This window comes from Macrobrachium nipponense, chromosome 23, assembly GCF_015104395.2.
Source record: "Macrobrachium nipponense isolate FS-2020 chromosome 23, ASM1510439v2, whole genome shotgun sequence".
Taxonomy (NCBI): Eukaryota; Metazoa; Arthropoda; class Malacostraca; order Decapoda; family Palaemonidae; genus Macrobrachium; species Macrobrachium nipponense.
The window spans coordinates 78,435,744-78,462,042 of record NC_061090.1 but is presented as its reverse complement, the minus strand read 5'-3'; the positions used below and the strand labels follow the sequence as shown (position 1 = coordinate 78,462,042).

Genomic DNA, 26,299 nt, shown 5'->3' with positions numbered 1-26,299 from the left:
GAATATGTCCATGGAGGACATTATTAATGCGACCTATTGGAGATGCAACTCGGTATTTGCATCCCACTATCTTAGAGATGTTAAAATTACCTACGACAAGTGCTTCTCTCTAGGTCCTTTTGTGTCTGCGGAGAAATCAGTGCTGGGACTGGAGGACACCCCATACCGATCCCTTAAACTTTTATGAAAAGTCTAATACTTCCATACCATACTGGTGGATGGACTCTAACTTTCTTACCTGACGGCTAGTTGTTGCACAGGCGGCCATGGCCTTGTTTAGGTAAGGAACTTTGAGTTTATCTTACAGGATAGGCTTGGATAAAACGGTGTCTTTGATTACGGAGATCTCCACTATTTGAGGCAGTTTTTGTGTTACTATTGGTAAAAGTGCTTGGTGTCGCACAGGCGGCCATAGCCCTTGCTAGTGAGGAACTAGAAATGTGCCTTTTAAACGGAGTAGGATTAAAGACATTGTCTAAATTCGTACAGGGACCTCTCCTTTTAAGACAGTATCAGGATTTTCTGCTGACAAGAGTGCTTGGGCTAGCACAGGCGGCTTTTGGTGCTTTTGACAGTATGAGAATGTGCATAGGTCTTACAAGCGAGGTAGTACAAATTGAAATTATATTTGTTTATTTTTATTTTTATTTATTTTTCATAAAGAATTAGGTGTACAAAATATTGTGATTTGAGTTTTTGGTTGTTTGCAAGGAGTCCGGGGATGACTTCTTGCAATCTTAGATACAACATTTGGTTAGGTTAAGGTGATCAGGATCGGGATTGTGCTCCTTAGAAAAAAGGTTCTTGTCATATAAGTGGATTGAAACCCTTTGACATAGCCCTTATAGGATCGGCCAAGTAAGTGGATAAGACCCCTTTGGCAGACCTACAAGAACTCTTAGCAATAGATCAATATCTCGCTGAGGCTCTTGAGACTAAGCAGACTCCTGGGCATTAACCATGAAGTCTTCATCTAAACAGGTTAGGAAATGATATTGTTATTGTACAATAAAGTTTCATACATACTTACCTGGCAGATATATACTTAGCTATAGACTCCGTCGTCCCCGACAGAAATTCAAATTTCGCGGCACACACTACAGGTAGGTCAGGTGATCCCGCCGCCTGCCGCTGGGTGGCAGGAATAGGAACTATTACCGTTTTAAGCCAGATTTTTCTCTTCCACCTGTCTCCTGAGGGGAGATTGGGTGGGCCATACGATCGTATATATCTGCCAGGTAAGTATGTATGAAACTTTATTGTACAATAACAATATCATTTTCATACATTCAACTTCCCTGTCAGATATATACTTAGCTGATTGGCACCTTTGGCGGAGGGCAAGAGACAGCTAATTACTGACCTAATAGGTAAACAACATATGTTGTAGGTAATACAAGTTAATTAATAATACCCTAGTTCCTACCTGTTAAGGCGGAAGATTTCTTAGCTTGTGCTGAGAAGTCTGCTTCGCCTCAAAAGCTTCAGCGAGGGTGTGCCCTATGGCTGAGAACTCTTGAAAAGGACTGTCAATGGGTCCTTATCCACTTACTCCACCAGAACCTAATGGCAAATTTCACCTGGGGGGGGAGGGGATCCCCTTATTCACTTACAAATGACAAAATATACCTTTATGCCTTGGTCATATAAAGGAGTAAAATACTGATCCCGATCACCCGATCCTAACCGTGGATTAGTAAATATGATTGAAAGGCGTTATCCCCAAACACCTTTCAAACAACCTAAAAACTCAACACCAATAATTTTAAAATCACAATATATAAAATATAAGGACAAAATTAATATTAAGGATCAGTCTTCTCATCCTTTCCCCAGCACTGGTATCCGCTGATACATAAGGTCCTAGAGAGAAGCATTTTCTCATATGTCACTCTCACATCTTTCAAGTAATGTGAGGCGAACACTGAGTTACATCTCCAATACGTGGCCGCTAAGATGTTCTTTTCATTGACATGTTCTTGTTGAACGACAATGATGTACGCGACTGCACGTACTTCGTGACGCTTTTACCCATTAAGGTCTTATATGCCTCACTATCACAGCTCATGTGGGCTTCCGTTATGATGTTCCTAACAAAAAAATGCTAAGGCATTCTTTGACATAGCTCTTCTAGGGTCTTTAACTGCACACCATAAACTCTGATTGCAACCCTGCAACTGCTTCTTCTTCTGCAGGTAAAATTTCAAAGTTCTCACAGGACATAAAGTTCTTTCCATTTCATTCCCAACTAATTGAGAAAGGCCTTTTACTTCAAAAGTCCTAGGCCAAGTCTCGAGGGGTTTTCATTTTTTGCTAGAAATAAAGGTTTAAAGGACTAATACAGCCGAATCCTTCTTAAAACCCACTCTAGAGTCCAAGCGCTTGCAGCTCACTCACTCTTTTCGCAGTGGCGAGAGCTATTAGAAATGCATTTTCTAGTCAAGTCCCGGAAAGTAGCTTTATCGGGAGGTTCAAATCTCTCCGACATAAGGTATTTGAGAACCACATCCAGATTCCAACTAGGGGCGAGAGAAGTTCTTAATTTTTTAGTTTCAAATGATCTAATCAAATCATGCAGATCTTTGTTATTCTCTATGTTCAGGCCCCTATTCCTGAACACAGCTGATAACATGCTCTTATAACCTTTAATGGTTGACACTGCCAGATGAGATTCTTCTCGTAAAAACAAAGAAAATCAGCAATTTCGGTCACAGAGGTATCGGAGGAGGACAGCTTCTTCGCCTTACACCATCTACGGAAAACTTCCCACTTCGATTGGTATATCCGCATGGTTGAGGACCTACTTGCCTCCAGCAATTGCTTTTAGGCCGCTTCGCAGAGAAAAGCCTCTCGCTCTGACCAATCTTTCGATAGTCGAAAGGCAGTCAGAGCGAGAGCGTGGATATTTTTGTGATACTCCGAAGTGGGGTTGTCTGAGCAGATCTGTCCTTTCGGGAAGAGATCTGGGGAAGTCCACTATCCATTCCTGTACCTCTGTGAACCATTCTCTTGCAGGCCAATAAGGAGCGATCAATGTCATCCTCATTCCCTCCGAGGACACGAACTTTCTCATTACTTCCCCCAGCATCTTGAATGGGGGAAACACATACGCGTCTATGCCCTCCCAATCCATGAGCATGGCATCTATGGATAGGGCTCTGGGATCGTCCCCCAGCGAGCAAAAGTTCTCCATCCTCCTGGATAGGAATGTTGCAAAACAGGTCCACTTGCGGCTTCCCCAAAGAGACCATAGTTGCTGGCAGACTTGTGATGAAGGGTCCACTCTGTTGGAAGGACCTGGTTTTTCCTGCTCAGTCTGTCTGCTCTTATATTCTTCCTTCCTCCTTGAACGAACCTCGTCAGGAGTCGAATCCCTCTTTCTTCTGTCCATATCAACAGATCCCTTGCTAGTTGGTAAAGGGAGAAAGAGTGTGTCCCCCCTTGTTTTCTTATATAAGCCAGAGCCGTGGTGTTGTCCGAGTTGACTTGGACCACCACGCCTCTGACTTCGTTCTCGAAAAACTGCAGTGCTAAGTGCACTGCTAAGAGTTCCTTTGCATTTATGTGCCAGGCCTTCTGTTCTTCTGTCCAACTGCCTGACACTTCCTTCGTCCCTAGTGTGCTCCCCACCCCGTGTCCGAAGCGTCTGAGAATAACACTAGGTGAGGGTTCTGAAGGGCCAAGGACACTCCTTCGTTTCTTCTCAGTGGTCCTAACAACACCATCGTAAGTGGTTTTTGATACTCTCTCTATCCATAGGAAAGGTATCCAAAAGATCTCCTTTTCTTCTGTTCCAACTCCTTCTGAGATGGAACTGCAAGGGTCTCAAATTCAGTCTCCCTAGAGAGATGAACTGCTCCAGCGAGGAAAGAGTGCCCAGAAGACTGAGCCATTCCCTCGCTGAGCTTTGTTCTTTCTCTAGGAAGACCGAGATTTTCTCCAACCCTTTCGAGATTCTTTCCTGGGATGGATACGCTCGAAAACCCCGAGAATCCATAAACGAATCCCCAGATAGACGATAGTCTGACTGGGGATTGTGTGAGACTTCTCGAGGTTTACGAGCAATCCGAGAGATCTGGTCAATTGAAGAGCTATCTCCAAGTCCTCCAAGCACTTTTGTCTTGTCTGCGCTCTTATAAGCCAATCGTCTAGGTAAAGAGATATCCTCACCCCTTTCAGATGTAGCCATCTTGCTACGTTTCTCATCAACGCTGTAAACACCTGAGGAGCCGTCGAGAGGCCGAAACACAAAGCTCTGAACTGATAAATCCTTCCCTGCACCATGAATCGAAGATATTTCTTCGACGAATGATGCAGGGGGACGTGAAAGTATGCATCTTGCAGGTCGAGGGAGACCATCCAATCTCCTGGACGGAGAGCAGAGAGAACCGAGTTGGATGTCTCCATGGAGAACTTTGTCTTCTCCACGAAGCGATTCAATGCACTCACGTCCAGGACAGGCCTCCACCCCCCCGAGGCTTTCGGCACCAAAAATAGGCGATTGTAAAAACCTCGGGAGTGCGGATCCTGTACTACCTCTATGGCCTCCTTCTCCAACATTTGCTGCACCAGTCCAAGAAGGATCTCTCTCTTTACAGGGTCTTTGTATCTCGCTGACAGCTCCCTCGGAGTCGTCGTCAATGGAGGTCTGTTCTTGAAGGGGATGAGGTATCCTTTCCTCAGCACTTGCAGGGACCAAGAATCTGCTTTCATTGAAGCCCATGCTTCCGAGAATCCCAGAAGTCTGGCCCCTACTGGTGATTGGAGGACTGGAATCTCATTTTGCGTTCTTTGGAACTCTAATGGAAGATCTTCCTCTTTTCTCTCCTCCTCTCTTCCTTGGGGCTCGGCTAAAAGCTCTACCTCGAAAGGGCTGTTGGGCAGGTGTTGGCTCCCTCTTCGAGACAGAAGCAGCTGGCCTAGGCTTCTTAGCAGAATGCACCAGCAAATCCTGTGTTGCCTTCTCAGTAAGCGTATGGGAAATGTCCCTTTACCAACTGAGAAGGAAACAGCTGTTTAGACAGAGGGGCGTATAAAAGAGAAGCCCTCTGTACTGGAGAGACTGCTTTGGTAAGAAAAGAACCAAAGACAGCCCTCTTCTTTAATACTCCTGTCCCGAACAAGGATGCCACTTCAGCCGATCCGTCCTGCACTGCCTTGTCCATGCATGCCAAAACACTATGCAAGACTTCTGGTTCCAAAAACTGAGGGTCTTGAGTCTTGTTGGCCAAAGCCCCAAGGGACCAATCTAGGAAGTTAAAAACTTCCAAGACATGGAATATTCCCTTGAGGAGATGGTCCATTTCAGACATTGTCCAGCTTGTTTTGGCTGCTGGAAGTGCATGCCTCCTTGCCGAATCCACCAAGGTCGAGAAGTCCGCTTCAGCAGATGAGGGAAGAGAAAGTCCCATAGATTCCCCTGTGCTATAACCAAATCCCTCTCTTCCCTGATAGCCTGGAAGGGGGACAGGTAAACACAGTCTTCCCCGCCTCCTCCTTGGTTTTAAGCCAATTCCCGACCGACTGCCAGAAAGCCCTCGTTTCATTGAAATTGGTTCGGTTGCATCTTCAAGAAAGAGGAAGACTTCGCAGCCTTCGTACTCGAAAATAAAGACCGAGGAGAAGGAGGGGCAGCAGGACTCAGAGACTCTCCAAATTCTTTTAATAAGAGGGCTGCTAGTATCTTATAATCAGAAAGACCTGCCCCCTTGTTTTCTTCAGAGTCCGAAACATCCTCTAATTCCAGTTGAGTTTTATTCGGAGAAGAGTGTGCGACTGGAGGACTCCTCTCTCGGGAATGCACAGGGCTTGCAGCAACACCGGCTGCAACCTGACAAGGGCTACGGTCGCTTGTGCGACATCTTGAGTCCCTGCCAGGAGAAGGCCGATGTTGTTCTTTTACCCTAAGGCCCTCCTGACAAGGACGACGGCCGCCTGTGCGACAACTTTCGTCCCTACCAGGAGAAGTCTTTAAATGTCGTTCCCTTTTTTCATGATCAATTCCTTCCCGACAGGGGCTACGATCACCTGTGCGACACCTAGAGGCCCTGTCAGGGGAAAATTGATCTTGAGAAAAATCCCAAAGAGGAGCCTCCAAGTCCGCTTCAAACTCCGATAACTCATCCAAATCGTATTCTGGGTTGTACAAATCCTTGCGCCTTGGCTTTCAGGCGCTCTAGACGCTTTACGTCTTGTTTCAGCCGCTTCAGGCTTTGCAGGCGCCTTGCGCCTCCATTCGGACGCTTCAGGCTCTTCAGGCGCTTTGCGCCTCGTTTCAGGCGCCTCAGGCTCTTTAGGCGCTTTGCTTCTTCTTTCAGGCGCCTCAGGCTCCCTAGTCTCTTTGCTTTTCCTTTGAGGCGTTCTAGGCTCTCCAGGCGCTCTATGTTTCATATCAGGCGCTCTAGGCTCTGCAGGAGTTAAATATTTCCTTTTAGCCACTTCAGGCTTTTCAGGCGCGTTGCGCCTGAATCCTTTTACTTGAAGAGCTTTACGCCTCATTTCAGGCGCTCCAGACTCTTTTCGCCTCGCCAAAAGAGTTCCAGGATCTTCAGTTACTTTGCGCCTCCCTTCAGGCGCTTCAGGCTCTTTGCGCTTCCTTTCAGGAGTTCGTCCGATTTCGGGAGTTCCAATTTTACTCCTCGATACGGACATCTCATGTGCTTTCTTCCTAGCAGGAAGTTCCCTATACACATCTTGTCGCCTTGACGGCGTTTTGCGCTTGACAGTAGCCTGACGTCTGGCTGGCGCCAGGCTTCTGGCAGGCGCCTCGTCCGAGCTCTCAGATAGTTCTAAAGGACGGGATCTTTTGATAGGGAGAAATCTATCCTTCCTTCTAGGCTGATCAGATTTAAGAACTCCTACTAGGGAAGATATCTGTTTCTGCATATCCTCTAACATCTTCGTAGCTACGTCTCTCTTTCCAACCTCCGATGCAGGAGAAGAAGCTTCTGAACATACATTCTTCTTCCTCTTTTCCGGAGGATATTCTTCCGGAAATTCTTCAGGGCTTGAGTCGAATGAAGGAGACTTCCAAGTTCTCTTCGAAGGTCTCGACAATCTATCTGAACTCCATCCTTTTTTAGATGAGGAATCAGACGAAGAAAAACACTGTTTCAGGACGTCTTTCCAACGACTATCCTTGGCAGCCCGGGACGTAACTACAGGATCTGCCGAGGGGACGCCTGACCGGTGGGGATTCTCTGAAACCTCCCTGCGGCTTTCGACATTTCTTCTCCACTGGTCTTGGGAGCTTGAAAGAGGTCTAGGCCTGGGAGCGAGACAGAGCCGATCAGACGCACCCTCCACTTCACTGGGAACACTTTCACTGCACTTACCTTCTAGTTCTTTCATTTTTTGTTTAAGCGAAGCTTTCAGACTCGCAATTTCCGATGTTGAGCTTGCCGAGTCCGATAATCGGGAAGGTAAAGCTGTATGGGAGGAAACAATAGGGTTATCAATAGGCAATAGTCCGCTAACTGGCTCGTTAGAGACCGACCTACTTACACTCTTGGAAGAGGCTTTTCTAGCCCTATCTCTCTCCAACTTTCTTAGGTAGGAATTAAGCAACTTCCATTCCTCCTCATTCAAATTCTTGCACTCATCACATGTATTCAATTGAGAGCATACATTCCCTCTACAATTTTTACAAGTGGTGTGAGGATCCACCGAAGCTTTCGGCAGTCTCACAAAACAATTCTCATTCACACACACTCTGAACGAAATCGACACGTCAGACATTATGAGAAATTCCAAAGCCAAATCCAAAAAACAGTCCACAATAGCGTATGCCAAACCAAAGATCCAATACGTCACCAAATAGCAGTCCAAAAGATCAACGGCGTAATGAAATTCGAAATTCAAGTCAGGAGGAACTAGCAACGATGTTACTAGTACCGCGACAGAGAAAAATCTGGCTTAAAACGGTAATAGTTCCTATTCCTGCCACCCAGCAGCAGGCGGCGGGATCACCTGACCTACCTGTAGTGTGTGCCGCAAAATTTGAATTTCTGTCGGGGACGACGGAGTCTATAGCTAAGTATATATCTGACAGGGAAGTTGAATGTATGAAACCAAGGTTTTATGTTATTAATACCTACAACGATTGTTGTGTTTTCCTGTTAAATCAGTTATTAGCTGTCTTTACCTTCCTCCAATGGTGTGAATCAGCTATGTATATATCTGACAGGTAAGTTGAATGTATAAAAATGATATTGTTATGATACAATAAAGTTTTATACATACTTACCTGGCAGATATATACAATTAAACTACCCACCCAGCCTCCCCTCAGGAGACAGATGGTGTAGAAAAAATCTGATGGAAAACGGGAATGGGTTCCTATTCCCGCCACCCAGCGGCGGCGCAGTGGATCACCTGACCTACCTGTAGCGTGTGCGCGAAATTCGAAATTCTGTCGGCGCGACGGAGTCAATAGCTATGTATATATCTGCCAGGTAAGTATGTATAAAACTTTATTGTATCATAACAATATCATTTCTTGCTATTGCCTGAATGCCCCGGTTTGGAGCTCATTACCCTGGAAATTAATGTTTCTCTCATAAGTAGGTGTACTTCTGGATGTGGAAGCATACAGACACTTGGAGGGAGGGTTTATATAACATCCACAACATTGAAGATGCTGCCTGCCTCGACTGAGAGTCTGTAATGGTCTCCACCTCTTTCTTTTCTCTTACTGAGTTACTGTGCATTCTGGAAGCTGTTTCTTTCTTTCCCTTGATGGGCATATCTATGTCTTTTCTTAATGGGACATTGCTGTTGTTGTTGCCCACCTTTCTGATGATGGGGAATACCCTAGGACCAACTGGAAGTTATATGGTGCCAAGTCATACCAAGGCTGCAAGGCACCTTGAGTTGGGGGGGGTGGGGATGGAACTCGCATGTTGTAAGTTCATACAACAACAGTCCTCAAAGGAAATAATGGCCCAAGGGGGAGGAATGTAGCAGCTGGGGAAAATTGGGGAGCTACATGCTGCAGCCAACCAATGTTAGTTTCGATCCCTGAGGTGTTGCTCCATAAAACTGTAATGTGTCCCCTTACAGTGACCTCTCCCAGTGTCAGGTTTTTTACCTGATCCCTTTGTCCGATGGACTTGAAATTTTGCATGGTTACTCAACCCAGGGGTAAATACAACCTTATATCATCAGTAGGTCAGCAGTGACCTCAAGTGACTCTACAGTGACCTCTCCTATTATCTCAAGTTTTCAACCTGTTCCCTTTGTCCTATGGATTTGAGCATTTACAGGTTTTTTTGCTTGACTGTGTTCTGGAGCCCTCTGTTTCAGGATCTTCAGTAGTTAGGGACTCCACTCCAACCAGTGGGAGGCATGATGCCCAGCTTCCCTAGGCTGGCTTCCTAGGGAAGCCTCTCCAGTGCCTTTAAGGAAGGATGAGGATCCTTCCAAGCCTTCTTCTTCATGTCATTAGTCTCCTTTGCAAGAACCAGAGGAGTGAGAGAGCCAGGAGCTTCTGTCTTCTTTCTCAGAGGTTACTGATCTCATTTGCGAGTTTAATAATATTGGGCGTAGAATGCAGACGCAAGTCTTCAATGACACCTAAGGGGTATAGAGGCCTTGCTAAGTCAAAGACAAGATACTAAGGCCTTGTTTGAGTTTCCCATGTCGGGGCATCTTGTAGGATGTTAACGCCTTGGTTTCGGACCAAGATGGCTCTCTGTGCTCCAATAGGTCCTTAAAGTTCCTTCCTCATCCTCTCGTGTGCCATAGAAAGTATTATTCCACGTGGTTCAGTTGATGCCCTGCCGCCTTAATTCCGACGTGATCCATCTTAAGCCTGGTTTGACCCTGGATCAGGTTATTTGAGGGTCCATCATTTTCTTTGCAAGAAGCCTTGGCTATGGAGGCTGCTGCTTCTACCATCTTCCAGACCATGTCCTGGTTGGACTTGTGGTCCACTGGGGTAGCCAGGATAGCGTCAGATCATGCTGAGGGAAGTTCAGTCAGTTCTTCCTCCTTTGTCAGGCTATTAGTACAGTCAGGGGCCAAGGCAATTTCGTATCAAGGTCATCTTAGTGCAACTTTGTAGGGCAACCTCCTCCTGGCTAGGAGGAATGCTGCCTTGTCGAAGGCGGCAGAGTCAGTAGATTGGGAGTCCTTGTCGACCCTCGAAAACAGGGATTTCCTTGAGTCGCAGCTTCTATTCCCAAGAGCTCAATTTACAAGATGCAATCGACCGGCAGAAAGCAGATACCAAAGATAGGCTAGTGCATCAGGCGGTATCTAAATTAGAGGCTTGTTCTCATCCTTCTCATCCTCCTCTTCCCCCTCCGCAACAGCAGACCAGTCGGTCTCCTCTTGTCAAGTCGACCAGGTGTTCAACTTCTGTGAGAGCCTCTCAGTCTGCTTCTCCGTCAAAGTCAAGACAGCAACAGCGTCCCTTTCAGTCTCGCCCTTACAAGGCTGGGAGGGCTCTAGAGGAAGGGGCAAAGGGGGATTATCGGTAGAGAGGGCGCCTCTCCCTCTTCGTTCCCACGGGTAGGGGGATGCCTGGCAGGCCACTGGGTCAAATGGCAGTTGCTTGGAGCAGAGAAGTGGATAGTAGCTGTCCTTCTGGTGGGGTGTCTACTGCCCTTCGACTTCTCTCCCCCTCTATCAGACAAGACCCCCTTCTCAATCTGACTTATGGCCAAGGCTCTCTGAAGTACTTGGCTCTTTGGGAGGAAGTGTTGAAGATGCCAGACTTACCATTCAGATTTTTATGGTTCCGAAGGCTAAAAGCGACTGAAGACCAGACCAGTGATAGACCTTTCCACACACTTTCCTTACCAATCACTTGGTAAGGAAGACAAGGTTCAGGATAGAGATGTCCCGGACAGTTTTGGTAGCAGTAAGAGACAACAACTTCCAGTCCACCCTTCATCCAGGAAGTTCCTTTTGCTTCAGCTTGGGAGAGCAAGTCTTCCAGTTCAAAGTCCTTTGCTTTGGATTGACTACAGTCCCTCAGGTGTTCACAAGGGTCTTTGCCCTAGTCTTGGTATGGGCTCATGCTCAAGGGATTTGCCTGTTGCGATACCTTGACGACTGGCTGGTCTTGGCAAGCTCCAGGGAGAAACTACAGTGGTCCACTAAAAATTTGTATAACTGGTTTTTTAAGGGTTTTATCACAAAAAGTGCATTTTATGATGGAACTGATGAAAAAAACCCAGGAATTTGTGAATATTTATCATAGAAAAATTTCGCGAATAGGCGAATTTCCGGCAAATAATGGGTAGATATGGTCTTGAGAGAAATCCGCAAATGCATGAGTCCACGAATCTGGAGAACAAATACGGGGGACCAAGGTACTTCAAGACAGGGACTGCCTTCTTCAGTTTTTTTGATATATTCGCATTCTTGACATTTGCAAACTCATGCATTTGCGGCTTTCTCTGTGGACCATATCTACCAATTATTCATGGGAAATTCACGTGTTCACAGTATTTATCTATGAGAAATAAACACAAAATTCTGGTTTTTATCAATTTCATCATAAAATTAACTTTTTGTGAAAAAACTATTAAAAAAAAAACAGGTATAAACGTTTTTAGTGGGTTTTTCTAAAGTTCCAACTAACAAAATAAGCATTTTTATAAGCATTTTTATAAGGGTTTCAACTATTCATGGATTCTGGCTATTCGCGGGGTGGTCTGGTAATCAACCGCCTTGAATACGGGGGAACACTGTAGACACGACAATGTCGAGGGTTTTTCCATCAGACCAGAGGTAAGAGAAGTTCAGGTTAGTGGCACGTTCATTCCCGTCACAGTCCGAACAACCAGCTCACCAGTAGCAGGTCCTTCTGGGGATTTTGTCTTCTCTGGAGGAGCTGGCCCCTCATGGCCGCCTTCACCTTCGCTCTCTACAGTGGAGACTGAAGGTATTCTGGTCTCCAGTGAGAGATTCCTCTCTACAGAGGTCCTCTGTCAGAAGAGGTGACGAAAGACCTTCGTTGGTGGTTGGACAACCAGAATCTCACAGTGGGAGTCTCTCTGCATTCACCCCCTCCAGAATTACTCCTGTTTTCAGATGCCTACATCAACAGTTGGGGTGCTCATCCGGATGATCTCCTTGCCATGGGTGTTTGGAGTGCCGAGGACAAGTTGCTTCCCGTCAACATTTTGGAGTTGAAAGCAGATTTCCTAGGTCTGACGGAGTTCTACATGAAGGTAGAGGGTCATTCCATTATGCTGATGTCAGACAACATCACGGTCACCAATGTGAACAAACACGGGGGGGTCTGGTGTCTCGTCAACTCCATTCATTGACAGTCGAGTTGCACCAGTGGGCGATCGACAGCTTGGTGGAGCTCTCCGCAAGGTACATTCCAGCAAGAGGAATGTGGTGGCCAACAAGCTGCGTGGTCAGAACCAAATCCTGGTCATGGAGTGGTCTTGCATCAGGATGTGCCACATAGGGTTTTTCACATTTGGGGAAGGCCTACGCTAGACTTCTTTGCCACTTGCTTCAACAGGAAGCTGGAGGTTTACTGTTCAGTGGTCCCGGATCGTAATGCTCTAGCAGAGGATGCCTTACAGCATCCTTGGGACAATCTTGAGGTGTATGCCTTCCCTCCGTTCTGCCTGATCCGTCAGATTCTGAACAGAGTACGTAACGAGTTCTCGAAATCTCTGGATGACTTTGGTTGCTCCTCTGTAGCCTGAAGCAAAGTGGTTCCTGGACCTTCTGTCTCTTCTGTCAGAAGTTCCATGAGAAATTCCCCCATGTTGACAGCTCCTTTGCCAACCTCATCTGGAAAGGTATCACCAATCAGTAGAGTCCCTGTCTCTCCATGGCTGGAGACTGTCTAGTATCTCCTCAGAGCGAGAAGTTTTTTCAAAAGGCTGTGGGCCAGATGTCCGGCAATCTCAGGAAATCTTTGTCAGCGGTTTACCAGGGGAGATGGGGAGTCTACTGTGATTGGTGTCGTCAATGGGGCTTCTCTCCACTCAAAGCTTCTGTTCAGCAGATAGCGGATCTTCTGATCTTCCTCAGAGTTGAGAAAGGTCTTTCTTTCTGTCTCACCTGTCAGAGGCTACAGAGCGGCCTTGGGTTTGATTTTGTGCCTGAAAGAGGTGGACATCTCTTCACCCTGGGAAATCTCCTTGTTGTTCAGTAGTTTCGAACAGTCCTGTTCACCAAGAGAACTCAAGCCTCCTGCCTAGGATCTTTCTCTAGTCCTGAGAAGTCTAACTTGAGCTCCTTTCAAGCCCCTACATCAGTTATCAGACAGGGATCTGACCCTAAAAACAGTATTCCTGTTGGCCTTGGCTTCTTCGAAAAGAGTTAGGGAGCTTCATGGCCTAAGTTATGATAATAAACACACCAGGGGTTGGGGGTCTGTGGCCTTCAAATTTGTCCCAGAATCCCTTAGTACATGATGACAGATTTTCCTCTTTTTCTATCCCTCACTGAAGGACTTTGCGGACAACGATTCACAAGAGCTCTTGCTTTGTTCCGTCAGAGCACTGTGATGCTATCTGAAGAGGACTCATTATCTAAGACCTAGGTGCTGTGGACCTTGTTATCAAAGGCTGGTCCTGAAGGAAGTGGAAGAATCAAACATTAATTAGAAGGCCTGTACAACCTTTACCAAGAATTGAATATCAAATCTCTCCCAGAGTGTGGTTATCACCAAAATTTAACCCTGTACGTACATAGAAGATGCCATTAGGGCATTGCTCAAGAAATATGCTTTGTGGATTTACAAAAATAAAATAATTGAAATGCATTAAAATGAACTTGTAGGTAAGAGTGAAGATGTAGAATATACAATATATTAAACTGAAAAATGACAAATTTTAAATCTATTTGTACTTTTCATAGCTAACAAACCTAGGTCTTAACAATAGGGTATTTTTCCAAGCGCTAGCTTGCAACCGGTTAAAACAATCAGATTGTAATGCAAGGAATCTGTGAGATCTGGCAACGTCTGGGCGGCAGGCACTACAGCTCCTAACATCATAATGCCAATCCTTAATGCTATAAATTCCACCTACAACTGACTCCATAAAACAAAATGAGAATGGATGAGAATGATAGTTAAAAACTGCAATAAACTTATGTTAAAAATATCTCATTCTAATTTTAACAAATTTTAAACTGCATCTTAAGCATATATCCTAGCCTCTCATCTTGAAATAATGAATAAAAGACAAATGAAATTATACCTGTAAGCAAAAACACTCCAAAGGCAAACAGGTAAGAGAGCCTTATGTCGTCCTGGGCAATACACAACAGCCAAGAGAAATGGGACAAGATGCGTAGTTAGAGTTGCAGGAATTCCTTGAGTTAAGTACCAGTGCCAAGGGTGGGTTCCATAATGAGAGGACAATCCAGACACTATATTGAAATGGGCAAATCTCCAAGGAACTACAACCAGACGGCCATAATACCAAGAATCTATTCCCACACTCAGGAGTAGAACAGTTGCTCTGTAACAGAAGAAAACCTATTTCAGAGAAAAATTAATAACATATACATGTCTCAAAACTATGCACCAAAACATACTGTACCATGAAAGTTAGTAAGTTTCAAGTGCCACAAATATTTTTCTGATAAATACCTATAAATGAGCTACGGCTTAACAAAGCAGTTCTTCAATCATTAAGCTATATTGTAGCATGATAATGCTAATAAATTCAACTTGACAGGTACATAAACTTCACCAAAAGAGCTTTTTAAAAATTATGAGCCAACCTTTCCATAAACTCTGAACAATGGCATCCAAAAATGGGTAATGTCTACATTATGCCTCATGTAGCACATTAGCATGTAATGGTTGTTTTCATACACTGCTGCTTCAACTCTAAGCTTCTTTGTAATCAATGTTTACTTTTGTGTTACAGTATTCTCTTTTCTATCCTTCCTTTTGGCAGTTTAATGTAACATTCCTCTTGCTCTAATTGTTAGCCCTTTGCCTTAGACCAAGTCTTTGAGCAGTACCTAGCAGTTCAGAAACTAAACTCATAGTCTAATGAAAGTATACTATGTAAAAATAATTCAGTGTTCATACAAACAAGAAAAGCCCACCCACCAAGACAGAGCTGTGATAATACATCCTAACTTAGGCCACTGCATCCTTCCCAGGGCACATCGGCATCAACCATTTTGAACGTCCTCATGTAGCCTTGGGCTGAATTCATCACCTAATGTTATCCATCCCCAAAAGCTATAATTCCATTTTTCCTAAAGTGTAATCTCTAGATCCCAGTTATAAGCCCCACCTTTGGTAAAATTTTTGTAATATCCACACAACTTCCTGCATAATCCTTTTACCACAAAGAAAAAGAAACATGCTAAACCTAAAACACAGCCTTGTCATGGGTAACAATAATAATACCCTAATGAATGAATGTTGGTGGAAGAAGAGTGGTACACATATGTCGTACGTTTTTACCCCTCACCTGTCACCAATATTAATTCATTTTAAACATATCACTTGAAAAAGAAGATAAATTACATGTGTATGGATCTTGAAAAGGCTTCTGATAGTACCAAAACTGATATAGACTGACATTAAGTAGGTAGAAGGAACCACAGATCCCATGAGCAAGTAATAAGATGGAAAATCTAGCGACGATGATAGTATGTATAAAATAAGATAAATACTGATGTCCATCAAGAATCAACACCAGATTCTTTATTAGAATTATGAAGATAAAATAATTTGCAGAAAAGGAATTACAGGCAGTCCTAGTTATCGGAAGGGTTCCGTTCTTGGTGGGGAGCCGATAAACGAAAACTGCCATTCACTGAAACTTGGCGATTTATGGCGCTTATGGTGCTGATATGGTTCATAACACTGATAGCCAATGAATGGTGCCCCTGTTAGGTATGTTATGGTGCCATAACTATATTATCGGTACCTTATGGCGCCGATAACCAGAACCCGGCATGCTATGGCGCCATCAATAGCAGATTTTATGGCAATAAACAAGTGCCATAAAACCAGATCACCATTAACTGAGTCTGCTGATAACCAGGACTGCCTTTACTACCTGTTTGAGAATATGGAAACAAAATTTAGAAAACCAATACTAGAAAAATGATATTGTTATGATACAATAAAGTTTCATACATACTTACCTGGCAGATATATACGATAAATGGCCCACCCAGCCTCCCCGCAGGAGACAGGTGGAAGAGAGAAAATCTGATTAGAAAACGGGAATGGTTCCTAGTCCTGCCACCCAGGGCAGGGCGGTAGATCACCTGACCTACCTGTAGTGTGTGCCACGAAATTTGAATTTCTGTCGGGGACGACGGAGTCTATAGCTAAGTATATATCTGCCAGGTAAGTATGTATGAAACTTTATTGTATCATAACAATATCATTTTCATACATTCAACTTCCTTGTCAGATATATACTTAGCTGATTGGCACACTTGGTGGTGGGTAAGAGACAGCTAACTACTGAAATAGACAGGTAAACAACGTACGTTGTAGGTAATAATAAAACCTTGGTTCCTACCTGATTAGGCGGAAGACTTCGTGGCTACTGCCCAGGAGTCTGCTTCACCTCAAGAGCCTCAGCGAGATATTGATCTATGGCTAAGAGTTCTTGTGGGTCTGTCAATGGGGTCTTATCCACTTACTCGGCAGAGCCTAAATGGCATTTGTCAATGGGTGCTAATCCACTAACAGGACAACACACCGATCCCAATCACCTGATCCTAACACCTGTGTTATTTCTAAGATTGAAAGGAGTTATCCCCCAAACTCCTCACAAACAACCAATAACTCGAATCACACAGAATCACGCAAACATTATAGTACAAAAAAAAAAATTTTGTACCCCTCTATTAGTCAGATACAACCCGAGTTCCTCACTGATCAAAGGTGACGGCCGCCTGTGCGACATCTAGCACCCTTGACAGCAGAAAGTCGAGAACACATCTAACAAGAGGGTTACGTACACATAAATAAATTAAGGATCAGTATTTGCTCCAAGACCCAGCACCGTATCCGCTGACACAAACGGACCGAGAGAGAAGCATTTCTCATAAGTTACCCTTACATCCTTCAGGTAATGAGATGCAAAAACTGAATTGCATCTCCAATATGTCGCTTCGAGGATATCCTTCAGTGACATATTCCTTTGAAAGGCAAGTGACGTAGCAACTGCTCTAACTTCATGAGCTTTAACTCTAAGAAGTTTGAAGGAGTCATCTGGGCAATTATTGTGCGCCTCCATAATCACACTTCTAACAATGAAGGCTAAGGCATTTTTTGACATGGGTCTTTTCGGGTCTTTTACAGAACACCAGAGACCTTGTTGAGAACCCCCCATCTGTTTCTTTTTACTAAGAGCTCTGACCGGGCAAAGAGACCTTTCTGTCTCTCTACCTACTAGGTTAGACAAGCCTTTCACCTCAAAGCTCCTGGGCCATGGCTTTGAAGGATTCTCGTTTTTCGCCAGAAACAATGTCTGGAATGAACAGATAGCAGCATCTCCTTTAAAGCCCACACGAGACTCTAGGGCGTGTAACTCGCTCGTTCTCTTGGCCGTAGCGAGGGACAACAGGAATAAACACTTTCTTGTAATGTCTCGAAAGGAGGCAAGGTGTGGAGGTTCGAACTTTTCCGAAGTCAGGAATCTCAGGACCACGTCCAGATTCCAGCTCGGAGTTCTCGGAGTTCTAGACTTTGAAGTCTCGAATGACCGAATCAGATCGTGAAGATCCTTATTTTCAGCTAATTCCAGGCCTCTATTCCTGAATACTGAAGACAGCATACTTCTGTATCCCTTGATGGTGGAAACAGAAAGGTGCGATTCCTCCCTAAGGAAAAGAAGGAAATCGGCAATGTTGGTCACAGAGGTATTGGAGGAGGACAGCTTCTTCGACCTGCACCATCTCCTAAAGACTTCCCACTTCGATGGATAGACTCGCATCGTTGAAGATCTGCGGGCTCTAGCGATAGCGCTTGCAGCTTTGCGAGAAAAGCCCCTCGCTCTGACGAGTCTTTCGATAGTCGAAAGGCAGTCAGAGCAAGAGCGGGGAGGTTTTGATACCTCTCGAAGTGGGGTTGTCTGAGCAGATATGTTCTGTTTGGAAGAGATCTGGGGAAGTCCACCGTCCACTCCAGTACCTCTGTGAACCAATCTTGAGCGGGCCAAAATGGGGCTATGAGTGTCAACCTCGTCCCCTTTGAGGCCACGAACTTTCTGAGCACTTCCCCCAGGATCTTGAATGGGGGAAAGGCGTATGGATCCAGGCCCGACCAATCTAGGAGAAGGGCGTCGACTGCGAACGCTCTCGGATCCTCTACTGACGAGCAGAAGATGTCTATCCTTTTGGAGAGGAATGTGGCGAACAGGTCTATTTGAGGCCTCCCCCACAGAGACCAAAGTCTTTGACACACTTCTGAGTGGAGGGTCCATTCTGTGGGAAGGACCTAATTCCTCCTGCTCAGCCTGTCTGCTCTCACATTCCTCTCTCCCTGGACAAATCTTGTCGGGAGTGTTATATTTCTCTCTTCTACCCAGACTAACAGATCTCTCGTCAGTTTGTATAGGGAGAACGAATGAGTCCCGCCTTGTTTTCGTATGTATGCCAGAGCGGTGGTGTTGTCCGAGTTGACCTGGACCACCCCGTCTCTGACTATTGACTCGAAGCACTTGAGGGCAAGGTGTATGGCTACGAGTTCCTTGCAGTTGATGTGCCATGACACCTGTTCTTTTGTCCAGGTGCCCGACACTTCTCTTGTTCCTAGAGTTGCTCCCCATCCCGTCTCCGAAGCGTCAGAATACAACACTTGGCTTGGGTTCCGAATGGCAAGGGACACGCCCTCGTTTTTCTCGAGAGGAGGCAACCACCACTTTAAGTGATCCTTCACTTATAGTGGGATCGGAAACGAGTCTGACAGTTGCCCTGTCTTCCAACTCCAGACTTTCTTTAGGAAGAATCGTAGGGGGCGAAGATGAAGTCTTCCTAGAGGAAAGAACTGTTCCAGCGAGGAAAGGGTCCCCAGAAGGCTCAACCATTCCCTCCCTGAACTGCGTTACTTCTCTAAGAAGTTCGAGACTTTTATACAGCCTCGCATGAGTCTCTCCTGCGAAGGAAAAACTCGAAAACCCCAAGAACCCATCCGAATCCCCAGATACACCAGGTTCTGGCTGGGGATCATCTGAGACTTCTCGAGGTTTACGAGTAATCCTAGCAACCGTATCAGGTCTAATGTTGATGTCAGGTCCTCCAAACACTGGCTCTCTGATCTGGCCCTGATGAGCCAGTCGTCTAGGTAAAGGGAGATGTTTATTCCCTTAAGATGAAGCCATTTTGTTACATTTTTCATCAAGTTCGTGAAAACCTGAGGAGCTGTAGACAGGCCGAAACACAAAGCCCTGAACTGATAGATCCTTCCCTTTATCATAAATTGAAAGTACTTCTTCGACGAAGGATGAATGGGGACGTGGAAATAGGCATCTTGTAGGTCGAGGGATACCATCCAATCTCCTGGACGTAGGGCTGACAGAACTGATGCAGATGTTTCCATGCGGAACTTCTCCTTTTCCACAAATCTGTTCAGCGCACTTACATCTAGGACTGGTCTCCACCCCCCCGAAGCCTTCGGGACTAGAAAAAGGCGATTGTAAAATCCCGGGGAGTGGGGATCCAGCACCAGTTCGATGGCCCCCTTGTCCCACATCTGTTCCACCATCTATAGAAGAGTATCTCTCAGAACAGGGTCTTTGTATCTCGCGGACAGTTCCCGAGGAGTTGAAGTCAGGGGAGGTCTGTCCTTGAAGGGGATGATATATCCCTTCCTGAGAACTGACAGCGACCAGGAGTTGGCTCCTCTCAGTGCCCAGGCTTCCGCAAATTCCCGGAGCCTGGCGCCTACCGGTGTTTGGAGGGTCTGAAGATCATTTTCCCTTTTTAAAGGGCCGAAGGCTGACCTTCCTCTCTTGTCTGTATTCTCCCTTTTGGAGGGGGGTCGTGTAGGAGGACCCCCACGACAGGGCGGCTGAGACGTACGAGAAACTTTCTTATCATCCGAGGCAACAGGTCTGTTCTTCTTTGCTGACTGTACAAGAAGGTCTTGAGTCGCCTTCTCAGTCAGTGAGTGAGATCTATCCTTCACTGACTGAGAAGGGAACAGATGGTCCGATAAAGGAGCGAACAGCAAAGCAATTCTCTGGGTAGGAGAAACAGCCTTCGTCAAAAAGGAGCCAAAAACCGCTCTCTTTTTTAATATACCCGCTCCAAAGAGGGAAGTGACTTCTCCTGATCCAACTTGTACCGCTTTATCTATGCATGCCAGAATGCTAAGAAGTACTTCTGGGCTGAGACCTTCTGAGTCATGGGTCTTCTTTGCCAAAACCCCAAGGGACCAGTCCAGGAAATTAAGCACTTCCAGCACGTGGAAAAGTCCCTTGAGGAGGTGGTCCAACTCAGACATGCCCCACGTCGCTCGAGCCGAAGATAATACGTGTCTCCTGGAAGAGTCGATAAGTCTCGAGAAGTCTGACTCCGCTGAAGTAGGGAGAGACAGGCCCATGTTCTCTCCTGTCTCGTACCAAATGCCTCTCCTCCCTGTCAGTCTGGCGGGAGGCATGCAAAAGATGGTCTTCCCCAGTTCTTTCTTAGAATTCATCCAAGAACCCAGAGACTGGAGAGCCTTCTTCATTGAAATAGCTAGTCTCATTTTCAAGAATGAAGAAGACTTCGAGGCCTTGGTACTCGAAAAGACGCGCCTCAGTGAATATGATTCCGAAGATGAGAAGCACTCACGTAGGACGCTTTTTCTATAGCGATCCCTGGCAGTCTGAGGCGATACAGAGCCTGCCGAAGGGACGCCTGACCGGTGGGGAACCTCCACAACCTCTGCACGGCTTTCAACATTCCTTCTCCTCTGGGCCAGGGAGCTTGGAAGAGGTCTAGGCCTGGGAGCGTTGCAGAGCCGATCAGACGGCCCCTCCACTACACTGGGAACACTCACATCACTGTCCACTGATATGTCATAACCACTCTGCTTACCTTCTAATGCCGCCATTTTGACTTGCATTCTTTGAAGGGTAGCCTTCAGGTCTGCAATCTCCGATGCTGAATCTGTCGGATTTGCAATATGTGAAGGGGCTGATACAGAGGGAGAAGGATTAATTATTTCACGAGGAGAAGAAGCTACAAAACTAGATACTAGTTCGTTAGACCTAGATCTACTTAGGCTTTTAGAGGAAGCCTTCCTCACTCTATCTCTTTCTAGCTTCTTCAAGTAAGAAGTTAGAGGCTTCCATTCTTCAGCACTTAAACTCTCGCACTCTTTACAGGTGTTAGCCAAAGAACATTCATAAACTCTACAACGCCTGCATACAGTGTGAGGATCTACCGAAGCCTTCAGTATCCTCACCCTGCAGCCCTCATTCACACAAACTCTCACAACAACACTCGAGTCAGACATCCTAAGAAAAATCCAAAAGCAAGTCCAGAAAAAAGTCCACGATAGCGTATGCCAATACGATCCAAGTACGTCACCAAAAGTCGGCCAAGAAGATCAATTGCGATGAAAAAAGAATTCCAGTCAGGAGGTACCAACAACAATGTTGACAGTACCGGTGACAGAGAAAATCTGATTAGAAAACGGGAATGGTTCCTAGTCCTGCTACCCAGGGCAGGGCAGTAGATCACCTGACCTACCTGTAGTGTGTGCCGCAAAATTTGAATTTCTGTCGGGGACTACAGAGTCTATAGCTAAGTATATATCTGACAGGGAAGTTGAATGTATGAAAAGAAAGGTTTACATTAACCAGAAAGACAACAAAGGGGAATATTTATTTGGTAAAGTGAGGTATATGATCATCATCACAAAGTACTTTAAACAGATTCACAAGGTCACATTTTTCTCACTGAGCTTGCACAAAGAATGTCCTTAGAGGGCAAAGTTAAGTTAAGTATATCTTAGTTTTTACAGCTCTCCTAGGGCTATCCTGAAAGATTAATGTTTTTACGTGGCTAGGAACCAATTGGTCACCTAGCAATGGGACCTACATCTTATTGTGGGATCTGAACCACATTATATCAAGAAATGAATTTCTATCACCAGCAATAAATTCCTCTGATTCCAAGTTGGCTGAGCCGAGAATCGAACTTCCGACCACCAGATGGTAGCTGAGCGCAAAACCACTTGTCCAACAAGGAACCTTAGAGGGTAAGAGGTGAAGACTGAAGCAAATGAATGTTATGAAAATTTATAGTAAAGAAAAGATATAAAAATGGAATTGAAAAAAAGCAAACAGCATAAAATAATCCACTTGGGGGCAGAAAAATATCTAAATTGTGTCATCTAATGACACTGTGCTTCAACCACACACTGAGTAAGGGATGTATGTAGCCGGTATGGGAGCAGCAATAGTACAAAGGCCTGCTGAAAGACTCAGTGAATTAGAGAGTTGTCACCAAAACAAAAAAAACAATTATGCAGTTTTAATAATTGTAATTAACAATTACACCTTTAATGTGTTATTTTATCTCACTTATGGACTGGGATGATCATGTTTGTAAAGCAAGTAACACCTCAAAATGTTGAGAATATTTATTTCAATCATCACTCAATTTATGGGTAATATTCAAAACAGTACAAGAAAAATACTACTTTGCTCACAATAATTCTAAATTGTCAAGGAAGCCTCAAATGCAAATTTTCCTTGTGAATATCAAACAAGTCATAAGGATTATGTGCAGATGAAAGAATACTGACTAGAGGTACAACTTATATACAGTGGTCACCCCGTATTCGTGGGGGATGCGTACCAGACCCCCCCGTGAATAGTTAGAACCCGCGAATGTTTGGAACCCCTATAAAAACGCTAAAAACAGCCTATTTTGTTAGTTAAAACTCAGGCAAAAACCACTAAAAATTTTCATACTTGGTTTTTTTAAGGATAATACAGTACTCAAACCTGTTTATAATTTTAGGTGAATTCTGTATCTTCCCTTCTTTAGAGTTTCTTTTTTTATCTGATTGATGATAACATAGGTGAATTTTCATGAATCAAATCAAGCAGATTTGGCTTCTCTGAAGTATGGCAGGCCTTTACATTGGCTTGTACAGTGGACCCCCCGTATTCACGTTTTCCGGATTCGCCGACTCACACATTCGCGGATTTCTCTCGGGAACGTTTCCCCGCATTATTCACGGAAAATTCGCGCGTTCGTGGTATTTTTCTATGAGAAATATCCACAAATTCACCTATGTTATCATCAATCAGATAAAAAAAGAAACTCTAAAGAAGGGAAGATACAGAATTCACCTAAAATTATAAACAGGTTTGAGTACTGTATTATCCTTAAATATTCCAAAAATTTTAAAAGGCATTTCAACTACTCAAATTTCTTTGGTCACTGACATACATAGACTTTCAGATCTTTGGTTACTGTCAGAGTAAATTCCAAGATTACAGTAACAAAACACCTCTATTCCATTTAAAAGTTGAACATACTAGGAAGAACAATACTTCAACACCAAAACCTATAAAAAATAATGTTTATATTAATTTGTGTTTTTCCTAGGTAATAAACTAAAGCAATCTATATACACAGTATCCTTCAGCAAGTGCTCATATTGATGTAGACTTGATAAACAAGACGGTAACCTGCAGGAGACAGAGGGAATGAGAAAAGTTGCTCTCACTCTCTTCACACATGCCATCCATTCTTCTTTTGATTACAGGGACAAAGTGGGGAGGATGAGGTGCATTATACCTATATGAATGGCTTCAGTTTGTTTACCTTGGAAAAATACAAATTACAGTGGTAACTCAGACTTCGAACTTAATCCGTTCCAAAAGTCTGTTCAAAATACGATTTTTTTGAAATATGAAACAAATTTCCCCATGAGAAATAAAGGGAATCAAGATAATTTGTTCCAGCCAACCCAAAAAGTCCCCTTTTCACATATTTTTTGTTATTTATGTGTTCAAAGTTAAATTAAACTTGTAAAGTAATAAAACAGTACATTATATGAAGTAAAATTTTCCAAAAATTCTGTTTCCATGTAAGAATTATGAAGTGCTGGATCAAAATGGTGCACGGCTAGCTGGGGGATGGAGGGAGGAGAGACAGGAACCCTTTAAGGAAACTGAAATGGCTGCAGTATGCAAAGGTTGATATCAGTCAATTTTATTCACATTTTACAAGGATAATCAAAGTAATCGATAGTGTGTGTGTCTGATTGTGTCTGTGATAGAGAGAGATGAGAGAGAGAGAGAGAGAGAGAGAGAGAGAGAGAGAGAGAGAGAGAGAGAGAGAGAGAGAGAGAGTACTCAGCATGTATGATTGTTTTTGCATTTACACTTAAGTGCATGAAAGAGATTATTATGCCACAATACAAAAGCTTACTGTACTTGAATGAGAAGCCACCACTGATTTCAAACCTGGTGAACTGTAAAGTTCAAGAAGGCCTGGATCCTCCAAGGACTCAAATGTCCATGTTATAACCTAATAAATCCATAAGGAAAGTGTTTTCTCTGACAACTCCTTTTAGCAGCAACTAGTGTTAACAAAAAGTCCTTCATAGTCCGTAAGCAGTGCATTCTTTTCAGACAGCACTGAGGGCATAGACTGAGCACAATAACCTCACATGCATCACCACCAGCAGTCGCTGAGGGAAAAATCAATTTGTCATAATTGTATTTTTCCTAACTATACAAACCCGAGGTCCTTTAACATATGGAATGTAATCAGCGGCAGCTGGAACCGGTCGTAAGCTTTTCAACAAGGAGGTTCGGTAGTTAACTGCTTGTCCAGTAGTCGGGTGTCCCGCCCGGCTGGGAGGTGAAGCTTCACTTTGCTTTAGGCCCAGGACCTGAGTGAGGGGTGGCATGAGGTGGGACTACTATGTGTAAAGGACCTCAGGTTTGTATAGTAAGGAAAAATACAATTTACGACAAATTGTGATTTGTTCCGACACATAATACAAACCACCGGTCCTTTAACATATGGAAGACTCACTTATTGGTGGGTGGAATCTGAGTCTTAAGAACAGACTGGTGTTCTTTCGACCTTGGTTCTCTCCCTGGTCGTAAGAGCAGAGGGCGGGATCCTAGCCTCTGCCCAGCTGATCGGGGTGTGCACCGCAGGATCAGTGGTCAGACCTCTGGACCAAATTCATAAGAGGGAGGCAAGTGTGCCTCTTATGAATAGCAAGCAAGAACTAGTTCCTACTTCAACAGCCAAATATAAGGTCATAGGTTTGTCTCTTGTTGGCATCCAACCACTCCTATCCCTACTGAAAGGGATAGGACAGAGCTCAGTTGAGTAGCTTACCTGCATCGGCCTCCTGTCCAGCGTAGTGACGACCTCAGCCCTCTGCCCACAGGTAGGGGAGAGAAAGGGGGAGGAAGAGAAGCCAGTCACACTCTCATTCGCTCGCCCAATCACGCAGTCGCACAAGGATGCGATGCTGTTGTCTGCTCAGGAGCTGGGTAAGCTACACAACTTGTTGAGCAGCCACCACAGGTCCCAGAAAAAGGTGTCCAAGGACCTGTGGGTAATATCCCGAAGATAAAAAGATGTGAAGGTGGTCTGGTTGGCCCAAACCCCTGCTTTCAGCATCTGTGCCACAGAGAAGTTCTTGCGGAACGCAAGGGTTGGACCAATACCTCTGACTTCGTGAGGTCTCGGATGAAGGGTACCGGTGTCGTCACTCCTATCCGAAGCGTATGCCTTCCTGATCACCTCACGAAGTCAGAAAGAAAAAGTATTCTTGGACACCTCCTTCTTGGTAACCCCGGTGCTAACAAAGAGGCGTCGACACTCAGGCCTGAGGTGTTAAGTTCTCTTCAGATAGCGCCGTAGTGCCCTCACAGGACAAAGCAGCATCTCATCCGCATCATCGTCGATGAAGTCCTTCAGGGAGGGGATCATGAATGACTTGAACCGGTCGTCAGGGACCTAAGGGTTCTGAGTCTTCGCTACGAAATCTGGGACGAAATCGAGCGTCAGAGATCCCCATCCCCTTGTGTGCTTAACATCAAAAGAAAGACCATGCAGTTCCCCTACTCTCCTCACCGATGCCAGGGCCAGCAGAAAGACGGTCTTGAGGGTCAGATCCCTGTCTGACGACTCCCGGAGTGGCTCGAAAGGTCTACGAGTCAAACTCCTAAGGATGAGAGTCACATCCCACCCTGGGGGCCTGAGTTCCCTGGGTGGGCAAGACCTCTCGAAGCTCTTCATCAGGAGGGAGATCTCCATGGAGGTGGAGATGTCCACTCCCCGCAGCTTAAGGACTAGGGCCAGGGCGGCTCTGTAGCCTTTCACTGCGGAGACGGAGAGCAGCTTCTCT

The 26,299-nt window shown here is 44.9% G+C and overlaps 1 protein-coding gene across 4 annotated transcripts in view; it reads right to left on the bottom strand.

Moving 5' to 3' along the window:
- The window catches only part of LOC135201747 (GPI mannosyltransferase 3-like), a 120,897-nt gene that overhangs the window by 71,151 nt on the left and 23,447 nt on the right, over positions 1 to 26,299 (bottom strand). For 3 of the 4 annotated variants that reach the window (XM_064230987.1, XM_064230977.1, XM_064230967.1), the window contains exon 5: positions 14,184 to 14,447. The exons of the other annotated variant lie outside the window; for it this stretch is intronic. In XM_064230987.1, the coding sequence (XP_064087057.1) occupies positions 14,184 to 14,447 (264 nt within the window). The remainder of the gene's footprint in view (positions 1 to 14,183; positions 14,448 to 26,299) is intronic. 4 annotated transcript variants of the gene reach the window in all.